The 19,988-nt window shown below is 34.0% G+C and overlaps 2 protein-coding genes and 1 long non-coding RNA gene across 6 annotated transcripts; 1 reads left to right on the top strand and 2 right to left on the bottom strand.

The window, feature by feature from the left end:
* Positions 1–3,339: 3,339 nt before the first annotated feature.
* On the bottom strand, positions 3,340–13,833 carry LOC145597442 (uncharacterized). Of its 3 annotated transcripts, none has more exons than XM_081653620.1 (10): positions 13,675–13,833; positions 8,187–8,425; positions 7,971–8,097; positions 7,201–7,404; positions 6,870–7,124; positions 6,541–6,756; positions 6,373–6,465; positions 4,405–4,518; positions 3,878–4,322; positions 3,340–3,572 (listed from the first exon to the last, which is right to left on the bottom strand). In XM_081653620.1, the coding sequence occupies exons 5-9, from the start codon at positions 6,870–6,872 to the stop codon at positions 3,879–3,881; spliced, it is 870 nt and encodes a 289-aa protein (XP_081509746.1). In that variant the 5' UTR covers positions 6,873–7,124; positions 7,201–7,404; positions 7,971–8,097; positions 8,187–8,425; positions 13,675–13,833; the 3' UTR covers positions 3,340–3,572; position 3,878. The 3 variants fall into 3 exon arrangements, with proteins under 3 accessions (XP_081509746.1, XP_081509736.1, XP_081509755.1); XM_081653610.1 differs by having other exon boundaries at positions 6,870–7,104; XM_081653629.1 differs by having other exon boundaries at positions 6,870–7,104; positions 7,201–7,383.
* Positions 8,780–12,425, bottom strand: LOC145570783 (uncharacterized). The gene is made up of 5 exons (XM_081629925.1): positions 10,871–12,425; positions 10,165–10,714; positions 9,772–10,077; positions 9,629–9,683; positions 8,780–9,538 (listed from the first exon to the last, which is right to left on the bottom strand). Exons 1-5 carry the CDS (start codon positions 12,423–12,425, stop codon positions 8,780–8,782), a joined length of 3,225 nt encoding a protein of 1,074 aa, XP_081486051.1.
* A 2,478-nt stretch (positions 13,834–16,311) lies between the features above and the next one.
* Positions 16,312–19,760, top strand: LOC145584560 (uncharacterized). 2 transcript variants are annotated; one of them, XR_014100367.1, is made up of 5 exons: positions 16,312–16,460; positions 17,307–17,475; positions 18,214–18,390; positions 18,718–18,873; positions 19,019–19,760. It is a non-coding gene; the product is annotated as an uncharacterized LOC145584560 (long non-coding RNA). The 2 variants fall into 2 exon arrangements; XR_014100366.1 differs by having other exon boundaries at positions 17,302–17,475.
* Positions 19,761–19,988: the final 228 nt, after the last annotated feature.

Raw genomic sequence — 19,988 nt, 5'->3', positions numbered from 1 at the left:
GTGTGGTAGGCCATTTAATAATACGATGCAACCTAACATCTCAAGCTGCGAGATGTAGACTTCGGTAGCGAATGGCTGCTAGGGAAAAATACGGCCTTTGCATCTTGTATGGTCCCATGGATTAACCTCATTATACTAACATGATACGTGGTATTCCGGATCGATACATTTTCAGGAACACAATGTAAGGAGGGCGTTCACATTGTAGGGGATATTTCTCCTTAAATGCTCATGGCTCTTTAAAGGCCCAGGCCTTTACACTTGTTAGGGTGTATTAGGATTTGAATTCCTGACTGTTAGGGGACCTTGAATTAGAATGGATCCAATCATCACACTTTTGTGTAAGAAAAAAGTAGGAGTCACCAATGAGTTATATGAGAACTCATAAACCTCGTTCATGCATTTCTCCCAAGTAGAGTTCAAGAGATATTTAGCACGAACCGTAAGTTTACACAAGCCCAAATTTTTCTACATAAACAGATATGAGTTCGGGAGTGAGGGTACTAAGATAATGTTCCCTTTAGAGGGGAATCGCTATCTTAGCCCTAGTACGACCTCTACTACCTCTTCCTTTTTCAGAATTTCATCACCAAACAATATATGCAACATGATACCTAAAAACTAAGTTAGTTATTAATTTTGCTTACACGTGTCAATCACGTAGGAATTACATTGCAAGAGTCGTTATTCTTATTTAATCAATATTCGTGAAAAGAACAAATATAAACAAGATTCGCCTTGGCTTAAGTGATCAATCAACAATTAATTATTCAATTCTATTCTTTATTTAACGCAAGATACTATGCGGAATTATTTAATAAAAAGTTTGTTTAAAGTGATCAAACAACACTAATTAATTAATTAAAGTTATTTTAAACAAGAAATAATGTGATTGATCTAAATGCTCGGGAATTTACCACTTCACTTTGCTAGATCTTCATTTAGAACACTTATAGACTCCTTCTTGTTCCGGAACCTCCACCGTAGTAACAAGTATTAAGGGGGGTGAGTGTTTAGGACAAGAGGGTTTGATAGTTCATAAGTTCCCAAAATTTTTGCCAGAGTTTTAGGTTAATTTATGTTTGTTTGAGCCTCGTATTAATCCCTATTTATTGGGAATGGATACGTTTAAGGTTTTGAACATTGTGTCAAAGCAGGTGTCGCGCGCATTTTGAATGGGTTGCGCGCGCCAGCCCAGCGCAAGTCACTGAGATGCGTTGCTTTTGGCAGCGCAATTGAGGGTCTTGCGCGCGGTATTATCGTAAGATTCAATTTTATATTTTTATGAAATTCAGGATCTTCCACAAGCGCATCACTAGCAGTTGCAGTGGGTGATGCGCGCGACTGAGTAGGTTGCGCACGCGACTCATTTAGATGCGCGCGGATTTTATTGCGGCGGCATTGATTTTTAACCTAGGCGCATCTAAATCCGTCATAATTAGGTTTTAACCTGGGGCTTAAGCCTAATTATGATCGGACTTAGTTTATTGGACCTTATTGCATTTGTTTTTTGGTTAGGCTAGTCATTTTTGTGTTCTTGTGATTCTCTCAGTTATCCATAAGTATTCAGCAGACTAATCCAACACGAAGATGGTTTTATTTATCATCATTACACATCCTGTCGCGACAAGAGGCCAAAAGTAGATGTCTACACACAACAACTAATCTTAGGCGATTGGAGTAGCCGGAAGATTTATATGCGGAGTTGCGCCACCAAATGGACAACGAAATCACATGTTAAGAATTTGATCAGTCTTCGCCATAAAGTGATACGGAGGTATATTATTCTGGAGACGACGATCTATATATGGATTCTCAAAATCATGGGGAGGTTGATTTTGCTCCAAACCTCACTCCCTTACCTAGTTGACACTATAGGCTGGATGGGGATCCTTATGCCCAGTTTTTCCCTTTACAGCAGCACGGGTTCTTTAGGGGATCCAAGTGAAAAAGAAGAACCAGCCATGACATGTTTTGGTGGTTGGTTGCAGATTTCAACGGGCATCCCACCACGATGGAGCCCAGCCCATGCTTCTCAAGGGGCCACAAGAAGAGCACTGAGCATCCTTGATACTAACATTCCCCCGCCACTTCCGCAACCTCATTTCACAAATTCTGCCTTCGAGGTGGGGGAGTCATCAAGTGCTGCTAATCGACAGTAGAGGCAAGGACCCACCTTGTCTCATACATTAGGAATTTCCGAATGGGTTACTGCCTCGTTCACCCAATAGATTTTGATTACTCCGTCAGGCCTTCCAAAAGACATTGCTAACCTTGGGTTTGCTGCTCCATCGCCAACAAGTGTGACAACTCCTTCATAGTTACTTTTAGCTCCGCCCCCTCAACCAAGGATAGTGCGCATTTCTTCTCCTAATACTACTATTCTACCATATGCTAGGAATATTATTGAAGCACGTAGGAGGCTTGTGCACTCCCTTACTAATAGCATAGTAACATCGAGAATGTATCTAAAATCAATACCAAACAAGGCTTAGTTCTATGAGCCAATTTTTCCTCATATACTCGCAATGGAGTTTGATCCACCAAACTCTATGGTCTCACAAGAACAGATTCTCAATGAACCACAAATGTTAAGTTTGTTGGATTGTGCAGGTGGTTGGATGAGAAAAAAAAGCAAGGGAGGAAATTCATTATATGTCAAGGGCATGTGATAATGGTTCGGTTGGGGAGAGCTCCTTTGATTTGCATTGGGTCACAAGAAAACGACGCCGAACTCTGGAAATATGGCCAAAAAAGGGAGGCTTCACTACAACAAATTCACCTTTGTGCCACGAGTAAAATCGTGGCACAACTTTAAAATTCTCGTGGCAATGTAGTGTAGCCACGGGAATTTTTAAATTTACTCTTGTGACACAAGAGGCCGTGGCTAGGAAATTTGCCACGGGAAAATGGATGTCGTGGCAAATTTCGAATTTTATGCCACGGGTATGTAACGTGACAAACAAATTCACTTGCCACGAATATTAATGTGGCTAACAAGTTCTTTGCCACAAATTCTACCGTGGCTAATAAACTTAGTTGCCACAAACATTACCGTGACCAGTAATCTTCTTTGCCACAAATATTACCGTGGCTAATAAACTTTGTCGCCGCAATATACTGTAGCTAATTATTTATTTGCCACAAATAATACCGTGGCAAATAAATCCATTGCCACATTACTATCATGACAAATAATATCATTTTACACTAATGACTATCGTGGCTAATAATTTCAATGGGCATAAGCTTTAATTTGTTGCAACATTTATGGTATACGCATAACTGAATATTAAAGATGGAGTTTTTCTCAAATATGTCATTCTTGAAATCGATATATAACATTAAAAAGGTGATATTATGTCTTGGAATCCCATTCATTCAAACATACTTGAATTCGATATCCATACATACAAACATACTAGAAATCAATTGTCTCATTGTCTCATCACTAGCTCACTCTTACTAAAATAAATAAAAAATAAAACACTCAAATCGTTTTGCTGAAGAACAATATATACTCTATATATATGTACAATGTGACAATATGTCTGTGCTCCGCTCCTTGTTACCTACAATGAATAAATAGATAAATGATCAAGTTAATATTTTTTCAAAAAGAGCACCAAAAAAAGGATATGTTTTCAAAATGAAAAAGTCAAATTGACACAAAATATAGAACAATTAACTTTAAGCTCATAAATTATAACAACTCGCACATGGCAAAATTCTTTAATGTCTAACTACTGCTGCTATAACAGGTGAATAATGTATAACAGGTGAATAATGTATAACTACTTTAAGCTCATAAACTTATATCTAAGATGAATCATGCACCAATGAATAATGTATAACAGGTGAAGATAGCATTACTTACTTCATTCCTTTGAACCTTGACTTCCTAAATCATCAGAATCTGATGAACTTCCTGCTCCAAGAAAATCAAGAAGTTGACTAAACTTCTTCTCCCAAACTGCATTATTATCAGCAATTTTTCTGTCCACGTCATTCTTAACAGCTTCCGCCTCTTTTTTGGCTTGTTCAGCTTCTATTTTAGCCTGTTCTGCTTCTGTTCTAGCAGTTTTAGCTTCTTTTCTTGCATCTTCAATTGCTTGATCTGCTTTCTTTATAACTTCATTCACCTCTTGAGTAAGATCAATTCGAGAGGGCTTTACTTTAAAATGTTGCGTTATACTTCTACCAGGTCCATGAGCTTTCAAATACCCATGTGTATCTTTGCCAAGCACATCCTGAATAATTTGCTCATCTGTTTTCTCATTAAGACCTTGCTCTCTTTGTTCCTTTAATTTGTTTATCTCATCCTATGAATAAACAATATTAAGTTAGAAGATAAGATGGTAAATGTTAAATAGAAAATAACAAACATAAAACTTATAAACTTACTACTGCATGAGTGTTATTTGCCAAATTGATTGCATTCACAGCCTTCTCAGATTTTCTTGTACGAGTTGCAACCAATACATCAACTCGAGAACACTTCCCGCCATTCTTCTTCTTCTACAAACATTACAGAGTTTTTAGAATCAAATTACACTCCCAATCATTGTACGTTTGCATATTTTGAATAAGTACGAGAATTACTTCGTAAAATTTTTAGTGGTTTAGAAGCTAATGACATTTGGTTATGTCCAACAGAATTTAAATTTCCATGTGTCAAGAATTCAGCTAATAAAAAAAAATAAATAAATAAATAAAAATAAAATAAAATAATTTCAGCTGGTGTGCAAGTTTTGTTGGATAATAAGGCCTACAGACCCTGAAGCCTACAAGCTACTGCTCCTTGATTTTACTATTGAAGAAAAAGTATGATTGTTTAGGTATAACGTCAAAGTGATACCTGACCCCTCTAGGATGTCATGATCATACGTACAAAGGAAGTAAAGGCTCCTACTGTACTCTGATCGACAAAATTAGTCTGATCAAAGCGTTTTCCTACCAGTCAGCATAATATTGCGGAGCACAAAGTCTAGCTTCGCAGCAGTGAGCTGCCGCCGAGTTTGATGCAAAATTTTATAGCTTGTGTAGAGGATGTAAGAGCAGAAGAACTCCCACAATTCAATAAGTGGGTAAAGGACAATAAATTCAAAGTCAAATTCTTCAGTTTGATAAGATTTCAGATCAGCTAAGAACTGCAGCAGCTAGCTCAGGTTATTATAACATTGATGACTCTTGCAAATTAGCAAGGTTTGTCAGCAAAAGAAATCAGAATTTTCAGCAAGACAGTAAGATTTTTCAGAAGAAAAATCGATATTCTCACAAAATCTAAGCAGTAGTTTCAGTTTTTTCGATGGAAAATATGAATTTCAGCAAGGAAGAAAGCTTCTCAGAAGATAATTCAAGATTTTGGCAAAGCAGTAATATTTCTCAGCAAGAGAAACCAGATTTTTCACCAAGTCAGTCAGAGTTTAAGCAAGAAAATCGATGTTTCCAGCGAAAATCAGAACTTTTTAGCAAGCAGGATAATCAAATGTTTCAAAAAACAACAAGATTTTCAAGAAGAAAAAGTTATATCCTTGCAAAATTTCAGCAGGAGTCAGCATTTCCAGCAGAAAAATGAGAATTTCAGCGAGGTTGTAGGCTTCTCAGAAGAAGAAATGAAATTTTTGCAAGGAAATAAAGTTCCTCAGCAAGAAGAATCTGATTTTTCAGCAAGTCAACCAGATTTTTTCAGTAGAAAAATTAAAAACTTCAGCAGGGAAATCGAAATTTTCAGCAAAAGTCAGAATATTTTCAGCGAGCGGAATATTCCGATGCTGTAGCAAGAAAGTAAGATTATTATCAAAGCAGTTCAGATTTTTCAGTAGAAAAATCAAAATCTCAGCAGATTTTTCAGTCGTGAATCATCAGTCTCCTTTAAGTCTTAGAACCGCTGTAGCACCTCTAAGACTTAGGGGGCTAGATGCAAGGGAGCAACTCTACACTGCTCCATCATTTGGGGGTTCTGTAATGTGGGATGACTCCCTCTGAGTCATATCACTAACAAATCCGGTTCTCACAACAAGCAATCCTGCCCCAAACACTGCTTCCGCTTAAAAAAAAAAAAGAATTCAGCTGGTGTGCAAGTAGGGAGGGGATGCAGGTATGTGCAGGCAGGTGGCATCTGGCAGGAGGGGGTCGGGGCAGGTGTGCAGGCAGGGAGGGGGAGGGGGCTGGTATGCAGGAAGGGAGGGGGCTAGTGTACAGGCAGGGCTTGTCTCATTAGTTTATTTAGTGTAGCCTTTTGAGCTTTTTGGAAAATGATAGAATGTAGTAAAGGTACTGATTAAGGCTTGATGTGACATCATAGAGTATTGTAGTCCTACATATGGCAAGAATCAAAAGTTAAAATTAGAAAGAGTAGTTATTACATACAATTTCTTGTCTAGTGCGACCGAAGCTTTTAGTGCCATTATAGTGAGGCATCTTCTGTTGTGCCCTACTTTCACTTGCTTTTTTGCTCTTCTCCTACAATAAAAAGGATTTAATCAATAATATACGTTAATTATATAAGAATAAAGATATACTATCCGTGTATTTTACCATAACCGCCTCTTCACTCCAATAGTCAACCAAGAACTTCCATTCCACTTTAGTCAGATGACTAGGCTTATTTTTGAGACGTTCTTCTTTTGTTTTCAAGTTTTTATCATTAAAGTACTTTGATTTCAATTTTCTCCTAGCACCTCTGAATAAACGTTGTGCATGTTTCATAACACACTCCTGCCTATTTTCAGGGTCATCAAATGACCACTTCTCCTGCAAAAGACAAAGATAAATTAATTATTGCTCATACATCAAGTTGACAATGTTTAATTGTTAATAAGAGAAAGAAAAACTCCATAAACATGTTTATTATGATAACATATTACCATGATGCAAGCCCACAAATGGTCTAATGTTTCAGATTTATAATCGTCCCAACATTTAACTTGTACCGAACATATAGCTTTATTTCGAACTTGTTGACCCAAGAAGAAAGAAAATAATGAAGCATTATCACCAATAGCCACACCATCATCGTCAAACTCCACATTCAATTTTTCCCCAGGAGGTAACAAGGTAAGCTTTCTACAATATACCGTTCCTCTTTTTTTTTAGCAGCACCTGTATCAAGCATAAGCTCACTGGGTAGTGAATTAACATGACTTGAAGCATATTGTCATATATACATATATGTTTTAAGGGATAATAAAGTCAAACCTGATGAAATGTTAAGGTCCTCATTCTCTGGTACAGTCATGAGTTCCTTGTCGTTCAATGGTTCAGTATCCAAAGATGCATCTTCAAGTTCAAGTGGTTGACCAATCTGTCGTCCTTCCTCATCATAGCTCCCCTCAGCGGTGTTATTATTCTCCCTTGTTTCTCCAATTTCTTCATCGTTTTCTCCAATTTCTTCATCGTTTTCTGTTTACATGTATAGAATAAAATCACTAGCTAGATTGCATTTTAAAATAGATTATTGTATGTAATAACTACTCTTTCTAATTTTTGTTTAAAATAGATATTGGTGTGTTTTCGAGGACTGATTTCACTAGCTAGATTGCATTTTAAAAAATTTTACTCGTACTTTCTTCTTATGAATGCATTCATGGACAGAAGCATGTATGTCTAATCTAATAACATTTCAGTGTTACTATTTTGAGCCTCTGCTCTGTTATGTTATGCCATAATAGTGAGAGTGATTTCAATTTTCAGGGACCCTCGAATCTACAACTCCCCCCTGTCTACACATGCACCTACCCACTCTCTTCACAAGCACCTGCCCCTTTCCCCTACCTGCTTGCAGCACACTCATTCCTATACCAAACTAAAGCTAAATTATAGTTCTATTTACCAGCAAATTTCAATAAGAGAGTTCACATCACTTTTACCTAATATGACATTTTGAAAGCAAAACAGCAACTAAGGTACCTAATAAGATCAAACTGACAGTAATAAGCTAGAAACCAAAATCAAGAATAATGAAGTACCTTTTTCTAAGATATCCATGGCCATTGTGTTTTGTGCTTTCTTGTTCGTCTTAAGAAACTTTGCCACTGAGTTTGGTGGAATGAAATTGCCTTTTTTGTTTCCTTCTCTCAAATGTCTTATGTTAGCCTGATAAAAATTAATTAACAAAAAATTACCAGAACTATAGAGGTTGGTTGAAAAACTAAATAAATCATACTTATTAGTTCATATTATACCTTTCTTGTAAACCTGATTTGAGGTTCTATTTCACGTTCCCGATCCTCAAGCTCATCATTAGTGGGAACATATTCATCATCTTCCATGCCAGCAATTTTTTTTTCCTTTTTTTTCTTTTTTTTTTTGTCCCTTCAACCAAGCTTGTCAAAGAAGATGCGATTCTTTTTATGCCTAACGACTTAAGTCTGTTTTTGTTGGCTGCTATTGTAAGAAGCCTCTTTTTTTCATACTCATTCATCTGCATTTACAAAGTAAAAAACAAATAGGGTTAGACAATTTTACAATAGAATTTTAATGCACATTGAGTGCCTAAATCTAATTTACTACCATCCACTGCATCCCTAATGCAAAGCTGTTGCCAGCTACTATACACATGGTGTACAATTACTGTCAAATACTACAAGCCATTTACCAATAACTGTGCATAAAACAAAAACATCCTGACATATATCTATTCAAATAAGCCAATAAAAACACGATTGCAAAGTGTGAAAAAATAAGTAATTATAACTACAAAGGTTTTTTAGGAATCCATGAATATATGTATCAACACATACAATTCATGCTAAAAAAAACAAAAAGAAAAAAAAAATTAAGCAATATCAATATCATCATCGTCGCTCTCTTGGTCACTCTCACTGTCATCCTCATCATCATCCTCTAGCAAATCATCCTCTAGCAAGTCCATATCATTTAGATCTTTGGGTTGATTTTCCTTGGTAGCATCTACAATCATTTCTCCAATATCATCTCTTATTTCAACAAATGGATCATGAGTCTCTTGCAAATTACTTGAGCTTGAGATATGAGCACCTTCAGATTGTAGTTGTTGCAATGCATCTTCTTCACTTTCAGTCCCTTCCTTTTCTACAACATTATAGTGATGCCTTGGGTGGGTCTTCACAACAACAAGCCAATAGGGATCAAGTCCGTCACTAACATAGAAAACTTGTTGAGCTTGAGACATGAGCACAAAGGGTTCTTTGGTACGCAATGAACAAAGACTATTGACACTCACATTGCCATGTTTGTCAACTTTGACACCTCTTCCTACCCTATTGACATCCCACCAATCACAATGAAACAAAACCACACGCTTTCCATCTAAATATTGTATCTCAAGTATGTTAGTGAGAATCCCGTAGTAATCTTTTTCCATATTCCTAGCAATGCCTTTCACTGTAACACCACTATTTTGGTGTACCCTTTTCATTTCTGTATTCTTTGTGTGGAATCTGAATCCATTTGCAAGAATCCCATTGAAGCATTGAACACCATTCAAAGGACCTAAAGCCAATGTTTTCAAATCTTTCACCACTTGGTCATTGCAATCATTAGGCAAATCGATGACCTAACAATAAATAGAATATTAGCTAATTAAAACTTAGACTAGTACTACACTTGTAATTAAAAAATAACTACAGCTGATTTTAAAAAATACCCGGTCACAAAACCAATCAACTAAATTTTTGTTTGATGTGGACTCTTTATATTCACTGAAATTCAAAAGAATAGTTGTTATAAAATAATCATGGGAAAGTATACTTGAAGTTTTTTTATAAATAGAAAAGAAAAATATCATACTCTAAATAAGTTTGTGCTTCATCACAATTCTTAAGTACATATTCTCGAACTTGTGTTAACTCTTCTTCACTAAGAGACCTACATTTAGCCTTCCCTAGAGGAACACCAGACGATGCAAAAATTGATAGACCCTTGTAGTCATCATTTTCCGCATCATCATTCCTCTCAGGTTGATTAAATTTTGTCTCGATTTCATTCAAGTATTTTGAACAAAAGTACATGCACTCCTCAATGATGTCACCTTCCGCGATGGAATCCTCTGGCCTACTTTTATTGCGAACATAGCATTTAAATCTACGTAAGAGCCTACAAAAATAACAAATTTTTAATAAAGAAAAAAAAGTTGACTTAGTTAATAAAAATTATTAAATCAAATTTGAAATGCATAAGTACCTTTCTATCGGATACATCCAACGATATTGTACTGGTCCACCAATTTTAGCTTCCGTAGCTAGGTGAAGACACAAGTGGACCATGATGGTGAAAAAAGATGGAAGAAATATTTTCTCCATTTCACACAAGGTGACTACAATTTCACGTTCAAGATTTTCCAAATCTTTCACTTTCAATGTCTTTGAACACAAGTCCTTGAAAAATGTACTCAACTTCACTATCACATCGTACACTTTGAGTATGGACACCCCACAAATTGCAAGTGGCAATAGTTGTTCCATAAGCACATGACAATCATGGGTCTTTAGACCATAAATTTTACGCTTATCGAGGTTTATGCATTTAGAAATGTTAGAAGAATATCCATCGGGAACCTTTAAATTCTCTAAAAACTTACACACTTTTTCCTTTTGTGCCTTAGACAAGGTGTATAGTGCCGGAGGAATATGCCACTTTCCATCTCTTAATGTAGGAGCAAGATGTTTCATAACCTTCAAATGCTTTAAATCATGTCTAGCCTTTAGATTGTCTTTTGACTTCCCATCAATATCTAGCAATGTACCAAGAATATTATCAAGCACATTTTTTTCAATATGCATGACATCAAGATTGTGACGAAGTAAGAGGTTACTCCAATACGACAATTAAAAAAAAATGCTTTTCTTCTTCCAATTATCATCCCTCGTTGGCAATTTCATTGTTTTACCAAATTTCATGCCTTCAAGGTCCTTTAGTTGTTCTAAAATCTCATTGGAAGATAATTTCCTAGGAGGACCTCTTTTTTCTACTTTCCCGTTAAAGGATTTATTATCTCTCCATTTATGATCGGTAGGTAGAAATTGACGATTGTCCATGTAACAACATTTCCCCTGATTTGGTAGCCGAGCAAAGCTAGTTTCTTTCATACAATGAGGACATGCTTTATAGCCTTTGGTAGACCACCCAGATAAGTTTGCATACGCAGGAAAATCATTTATGGTCCATAACAATGAAGCACGCATTTGAAAGTACTCATTCCTTGAAGCATCATAAGTCTGAGCTCCAGTTTCCCACAATTCTTTTAACTCCTCGATTAATGGTTGCAAATACACATCAATGTTATTTCCGGGTCCACTTTTCCCTGGAATTAACAAAGATAGTATTGTGTAAGGTTGTTTCATACACATCCATGGAGGGAGATTGTACACAACAACCACTACTGGCCATATACTATAGTCACTTCTAAGCCCGCCAAACGGATTGAATCCATCACTTGCTAAACCCAACCTAACGTTACGAGTCTCTGCAGAAAAAGTAGGATATTCTTTATCTAAATGCTTCCAAGATTCACTATCTGCTGGGTGTCTAAGTACTCCGTCATCTTCTCGTTTATCAGAGTGCCACCTCATCTCATTTGCTGTTTTGGACGACATGAATAGCCTTTGCAACCTCGAAGTTAGTGGGAAATAGCATAACACTTTAGGAGAAGCTTTATCACGCTTAGTATCGCATATGGAACACTTTTCAAGGTTAGCATTCTCTTTCCAAAATAGCATACAATCATTTTCACATGCTTCTATTTTTTCATAATCGAAACCAAGATTAGTAATCATCTTACGTGCTTCATAATAATTTGATGGCAAATCAGCACCTTTAGGCAAAGCATTTTTGAACATATTAAGCATACTAGTAAAAGCTTTATTAGTCATGCCATCCATACATTTGATTTGGAATAACTTCAAAATGAATGACAATTTAGAAAATTCATTACACCCGGGGTATAAAGTTTGTTGAGCATCTCTCATCAAATTTTCAAACATTTTTGCCTCTTTTGTATCCTTTTTATATCTAGGTTGATCAAACACCTTAGGTTGTTGCTCGGCATCTAACATGTCATCTATGTCATCATTATTAGAAACTCCGGGACTAAACCTGTCATGGATCATTCTATATATATCATCATGAGCACTATCTCCCAAATCATTTCTACTTTTCTTTTGTGGGGGTTTGAATTCTCCATGATAGATCCAACGAACATAACCTTGCACGATTCCATTCACTATCAAGTCGGTGTAAATTTCGTCCCTTGTTTTATGTGGACCATTGTTGCATCGATTACAAGGGCAAGGTACCTTCTTTTCCTCCTCTCCTAAATCACTATTCATTTCTAAGTCACCAAAAGCAAATTGAAGAAAGGAATTAACTCCACTTATATATAGATTGTCTGTCCTATTAGCACACCTCATCCACTCTAACCTCTTTTGAACCTCCGGAGTATCCATGTGACAATAAAAGCTATGAATGGAAAGAGAGCTAGCTAATTGAAAAGTGATAATAATAATAAAAAAATTCATAATATTTTGTGTCTTACTTCTTTAAGGATGTGTTTGTTAAGAAGGGTTATCATTATTTAAGAAAACAACCTATTCTGACCACTCATACTTTAATATTGCTGACACTGAAAATTGCAACATTCCAAAGAGGGAGCTTCAAATTCATTGTTCAGCCTTCTACAAAAATTGGCCTTTAATGTCAACTATCATAGATTATTGTTTTTCCAGCTACATGATATGGCATACAATGAGGTACAATGAAATATCTAGCAACATAAAGACGTCATTGGAAACATCAACTTCAGATTTTAACATGATGTGATTATGAAATTTGATTATTTCTTTTCCCCTCAGATATTGTCATTATGGACCGTAAGTCCGATGTAAATTGGAGGATTGAGTTCATAAACTGAAGATGTTGGTCAAGATCTATAGCATAGTTGCAATGCATTTGAACTCAAGTACCAAATATATCATATATTAGCTAATTTAATGTTACTAATATCATAAATTAGACTAATTTAAGTAGCACATGCACACAAATTATCAGAAAAACCAGATTATACAAAAAAATATAATCAAAGATACAAAGTAATTACTTTTCACAAAAAAAAAAAGAAAGAATAAATTAAATGAAATCAGGAAAATTGCCATACGAAATTATGAAAATTAAAGATCAAAAATCTTAAGCCACACCAAATTGTAGCAGAAATTGTAAAAATAAAATCAAAATTCGAGAACAAATCTGTTCAACCATAGCAACTAGAATCCAACGTAATTCAATTTCTTCCACATATGTATTAGAAAAATTAAATTAAAGTACCAAATATATCATATATTAGCTAATTTAATTTTACTAATATCATAAATTAGACTAATTTAAGTAGCACATGCACACAAATTATCAGAAAAAACAGATAATACAAAAAAATATATAATCAAAGATACAAAGTAATTACTTTTCACACAAAAAAAAAAAAAAAAGAGAATAAATTAAATGAAATCAGGAAAATTGCCATACGAAATTATGAAAATTAAAGATCAAAAAAAGAGAATAAATTAAATGAAATCAGGAAAATTGCCATACGAAATTATGAAAATTAAAGATCAAAAATCTTAAGCCACACCAAATTGTAGCAGAAATTGTAAAAATAAAAACAAAATTCGAGAACAAATCTGTTCAACGAATTGATCTAACCTTGAAATTTTGTCAAAGAATTGATCTTCTGAGCGTTTGACGAATCTTCGAATGAGGGTGTTTCGAAAGAACGGTTTTGATTCTTAAGCAAACGAAGGTTTCTGAAATTTTTGTTAGTACGAAGGTTTCTGAAATTTTTAGGAGAATTTCGTGGTTTTGTTGCATAGTTTATTAAGAGGCGGCTAATTAAAAAAAAAAAAGTGGCGCCTAATCAATTTTGGGATTAGTGTTTGTGAGTTGTTTTTGTTTGGGGTAATTAGATACCTAATCTGTGAACTACCTTTTTTTTTTTTTTTTTTTTTTTTTTAATACAGTCAAATTACATTATTTGTTAATTAAGATTATGTGATACTTTATATAAGTATCAGTATAAGTGTATAACATAATGAGCTTATGTCCTTTTTAATTTTTTTGTGTTTTGTTGATATGTGTTTGTTTTATTTTTAATTTAATTTTAAGTGCTTAATTCTATTTTTTTATTATACATGTATGATTATTCATAATGTAATAACTCATTAATTATACTACCTTCGATTATAATATTCCAAAGTTGCAACTAACTTGGACCGGAGGTAGTATATATATATATATATATAATATTCTAAAGTTGCAACTAACTTGGACCGGAAGTAGTGTAGTATATATATATATATATATATATATATATATATATATATATATATATATATATATATATATATATATATATATATATATATATTATAAAGGTGCTTATTAATAAAAAAAAATTAAAAAAAACGAAATTACTTATTCAGGGGTTACTTATTTAAAGAGTTACTTGGTCGGTCAAAGGTTACTATTATAAGTTACTTATAACCAACCGAGTAACCCATGAATAACTAACCCCTAACTGACCAGATAACCCTTGAATAAATAACCCCACAATAAGTATTCTCGAAATATAAAAGTACGTACTACGGAGTATATAAATACTTACTATTACATTATCATGTAACTAGAGTGGACAGCACGAGTGTTTGGGTCAATTTTAGATCTAGTTATTGTGGGTTACAAGTAATTGATGTAAGACCATGTTAATTACATTAGAAACGTTTGTTTGATATCACTTGATCTTGATAGTTGAGACCAACAAGAACCATATGTATTAGAACATTTAGAATTGATGTTTAATAATGTTTTCTTACATAATTAATAATCAATTTTTTAAAAAATATATTGTGTGAATATCATTTTAGCTTAATTTCAATTCAGTTCATCTCAGCTCCAATCAATTTAGTTCAGTTTAGTTCAGCCAATACGGTAAACGGTTCTGTTTTGGATTAGGTTTATCAATTTCGAGTTATAATGGGTTCAAATAACAAATGGGTTGGTTCTGGTCGGTTAAAAATTATCGGGTCATTATCATCAGTTCAAGTCATAAAACTTGAATGGGATTGTCATAACAATCCCGTTAAAGTTGAATAACAAATAAGATTATTAGAGTAATTTTATCTTATTTTAAAAGCATGTTTTAACAACCCAATTCCAATTATTTTTTATCATGCCAAACTCTTAATAAGGGTATTCCATTCAAGATAAGATATTAGAATTCAAATTTAATACGATTAAAGTAAAACTAATCGAGCTATGTAATAGTTTAAAACTAATCGAGCTATCAGCTATGTAATAGTTTAATCTTTAGTATAGCTCACTTGATGTGCAGTTTTGCAACTATGCTCACATATATATATATATATATATATATATATATATATATATACTAACACAATCTTGATGTTCTTTTCCTCTCTCTCTAGTTTTTAGAGAGAGATAGTTCCCTCTAGGGTTTTCTCTTGGTTGGGTTTTTCCTAGCATCTTTTACTAGGGGTTTTTCTTTGTTTTGTCTTCAATTCTTTCCTACTTTTCTTCAACTCCTTCATTCTTGATTTTTATTTGTGAATTTTGTAGGGGCTTCCGCTGGTTTTTACCGGTGTAAATCCCCAAAATCTCTTTAATTGCTTTCAATAAAAAGATACCATCCTTAAGATGGTGTTCATGGTAGGGATTTTGATTACTTGTTCATTGAAGAATGAAGATCGAAGATTTTGCAATTTCTACCGGAGTTTAGAAGACCACGGAAGTATATTCATCCAAAAAATTATGCATCTGCAGATTTTATGCCGAATTAGAGCGAACTCACATATTGTATTGCTTCGGATGAAGTTTTTTGTTAAGGCTATTATCAATCAATTCTGCGATGTTAATTTTAGGGTTTTATATACTATTAAATTATATCATTTATATATTATAAGACCACAAAACTAATTTAATAAATTTATTAGCAATTCAATTCTTATGTTTATTTCTTAATAATTCTAATATAGAATTATAATTTTACAAATGGAGTTGTTGGGATTTGTAAATACCTAGAATTGCTAATCTTAAAATACAAAAATTTAATTTAATTTTACAAAGATACTAGTGAAAATTAGGAAGGAAACTTACCTCCTTAATTTGATAAAGCATATAATTTGATAAAAAAAATATGTGGGAAAATTACCTCCAACAAAATTTGTGGGAAAATTACCTCCAAAAATTTATCAACTAGTGAAAAATTCCCTCCAACAATAAGTAAATAAAGATCGTAAAAAAAAAAATAATAAAATCCTACTCCCTCCTGTTCTTCGGTTCTCTACTACATTCTCCATTTTCCATTCTCCATTCTCTATTGTTTACCGATTTCAAGCGTTTTCTCCATCAGCTTTCCACGGTCTCCATTCGGATGGCTTCCTCTCTTTATTTCCTCCATTGAAACAACTTTTAAGGTAAGATATTGCTTCTTTATCTATTCATCCTACATCAATTTTCACAATATAGGGTTAATCTCGTTAATTTGATGATAATAATCTGAAATTTAGGGTTCCTATCTTGTTAATTTGATGCTAAAAATTTAGGGTTCCTTATATAATCTCCTAAGTTTCAACTGAGTTAATTTCAAATTTTGCCCATACTTTAAATATAATTTTTCAGTGCAAAACCACGAATGAAATTGAGTCAATTCAATCAAATAGCACAAATGAGATTGTTTGTAATTGGATATTTTGAAATTGATTTTATTGATATTCAATCAATACACGAATTAAGAGCAAATTTACCAATAGGCTCTTTCTTTTCCAATTTGTTTTTCAATCTATTGAAAGCAGCAAAACAAATTAATCTTCTTCCTCTCTCCTATTTTTTTCATTGTATGATAAATCTGGAAAATGATCATAGTGAATTAATGGTTTCAACGATCAGATTGTTTTGGATGGTTGGTTCTAATTTTTGGCATTTTCTTGTAGTAGATTATCTGAGTGTTTGTTTCTCTCATTTTATTTTTTACCAATTTTGTTATGTTTGGTGTTTGTTACACCATAATCATGGATTATATTGGTAGAGGTAGAAGCAAATTATTTAGTCCTAAAATTGATGCTATAAACCAGTCCATATATAAACCAGTAGTTGTGGATTCAGTATTGCGAATGTCTTGCTGATATTGACAAGACTCACTATCATGACACCAATGTTATGAATATTTAGAAAATTGCCTATGGTTTCTTGTTTTATTGTTAAAACTGGATTTAAATACAAATAAATACCATCTTACATAGCTTTTGTGTTGTCCAGAGTAGAGACTCGCAGCAGATGCAAGGACAGAGGAATGCAATGGTAGTAGTTGGTCTTGGTGCTTTTAGTTTTTCCGAACTCCAGATGATGCCTCGGTGTTGTGTTTGAGGTTGTTAAAGCCACAACCACAGTAGCTACAACTGCTACCGACACTGCAGCATGTAGCTGTTCATTGTGAGTTCTTATCTCTTGTTACTTTTTCTACCTTTGATCCTTAATTCGTGTCCACATTTTTCTCCATTTAGTCATCCTTTTGCATAGTTTAATAACTATGACATGTATTAAATTAGCTGCTGTTAGTATTACTCAGACTAGTATGGTTTGGTTGGATACCGGACCTTTATGCTTTGTTGCTTGTCTCAAAAAATCATAATGCATCATAATTTGAGCTATTCTTTTCTATGTTAATTTTGATTGCTAAAACAGTTTACAATAAAGGTAGTTCAACTCTTATGAAGGAGTCATATAAGGATAAATTATTGTGGGAAGTAAGAAACTAAGAACGTTAGTCTTCTTTTCAAAGGTATGCTTAAAATTGGAATTCTAGAGAGGGGCTTTCTGTGTCAACAACAACTCATATATGCTATAGGTTAGGTTTAAAGTTTTAATATATGCTGCCAAAGTCATTTTTTAATCTGATTTATTTTCACTTACCATTCTAAATTTGTATATATTATCTTTAATTAAAAGTGGGAATGGGTTGATAAAAGGGGATGAGGTTAAGACTAAAGACGATATGATGGCATTGCTTTATATCTGAGTTTTTGTATTCTACTGTCGGTGTTTCTGAACTACCATTGGGTTCTTTTTATTCACATGTGTCATCCTTCGATTCCTTTCCTAAAATCTTAGTTCCTTTGTAGATCATATATGAATCTGGCCCCTATTTTTCACTTTATAGAATTTTGGCAGTTGAATCACGGGGCAGCCTCAAATGGCTGGAGTTGATAGGGCTGGTGCACCTACACCATAGAGATAAATGACCAACAATGCCCTAGCTTACCTGAAGGCAGTGAAGAAATTATTCCCGGAGAAGGAGAAATATGATTAATTCATCAGGACATTATGAGGCAATAAGCTGGAACATTGGTATTTTAATTCAGCCTAAGATGCAGTTCTATATGTTTCAGAATTCTGTAGCCTATCAATTCTAAACATCAGTTCTGATTGTTAGCTCTGAAATCAGATCTAAATTATAGTTCTGAAATTCATTTCAAAATATCAGTTTTGTTTTTTAGTTATGAAATCAGTACTAAATTTCAGTTCTGAAATCAGTTTTGAAATTCAGCTCTGAAATAAGTCCTGATAATTATTTCTAATTCAGATCTGAGACGGTGTTCTGAAATCAGTTGAGAGATTGTGATTTGAAATTAGTTCTGAAATTCAATTCTGAATTTCATGGTTGGTTCATTTCAGGAGATTGTTGGGTCTTTTACGAAAACAAGTTGGTTTCTGCTACAATGGCTTCAGATGAGCAAGAACCGAAAGTTCGGTGCTGATGGTGTCATTTACGCCGAACTAAATAAAGTTTTCAGGAGAGAACTCACTGAAGATAGCTACTCTGGTGGCAAAGTTAGGGTTACTCCTATGTGCACGTAGATCATCATTAGGGCTACTTATATCCATAATCTTCTTCGTAATTTACCCCTTTTGTGTTTTGGATTCGATTTTTTCAATTCTTTGTTTCTGATTTTGTTATTTTGATTGATTGTATTAGGTGAGCAGGGAAGAAGGATTAAGGAATCCCTTTTTTTTTTAAGATGGATGAGTGTGATGTAGCAAACTTTATAGCCTTTTGCTGGGCTATTTGTGGTGCTAGGAACTCTCAGATCATGGAGGGGGAGTGTAGGGACTATGGGGAAGTGCTGAGCTATGCTATAAAGACTGGAAATTCCAAGCCTGGTTTCTGCTGTGCTGTTGCTGTTGGTTAAAGGAAGGCTGCTGTCGATTGGACAACATATGCAGGACTCTTAAAGGTTAATGTTGATGCTGCCTTTGTAGGTGACTTTGGGTGTGGTTTGGGGTAGTGATCAGGGATGGTTTTGGTGCTGTTATGGCTTCAGGGGTCCAGTAGGGCAGTGGGATGTGAGGGTGGATGAAGCAAAAGTCGTGTGAAGCAAAAGGATATGTTTTTTTCATAAAACCGTAGCAATTAGGTCAAAAATGCTATGATTTTGAATTGTAGCAAATACATGTTCCTATGTGTTACTCCTAGTTTTGCGGTTCAAAACCAGAGCAAAAGGCTTGAATAAAACCGTAGCAAGTGTACTAGTGTATTTTGCATTGGTACTGCTCTACTTGTTCAGAATTATTGTAACGTATGACTTTTAATGTCAAATATATTCATCAATTTGACAAGACTAAGCTAATGTTCTAAAAAAATGCAAATTAAAAAAAAAAACAAAAATTAATAATAATAAAATGCAAAAGAAAATATTTTTTTGTGCCATTTTACACTACATTGTTTTTTTTTTAAAATAATCAATAATTATAAGATACCACATTTTTTAAACAAATTTATTTGAATATTATTTGGGTAAATGTCATATGGTTATAAATTTATAATAGTGCATAACCAGCAATTTTATTTGAAAGAATTTTTAATTTTTTTTTTACATATTAATTTGTATTTCATGTTTGAAACTAATTGTAAATTTAACCATAATAAAAGAAATTTTGTTGTAAGA

Source organism: Chenopodium album, chromosome 2 (assembly GCF_948465745.1).
Source record: "Chenopodium album chromosome 2, dcCheAlbu1.1, whole genome shotgun sequence".
Lineage (NCBI taxonomy): Eukaryota > Viridiplantae > Streptophyta > Magnoliopsida > Caryophyllales > Amaranthaceae > Chenopodium > Chenopodium album.
This window is presented reverse-complemented; position numbering and strand designations above follow the sequence as displayed.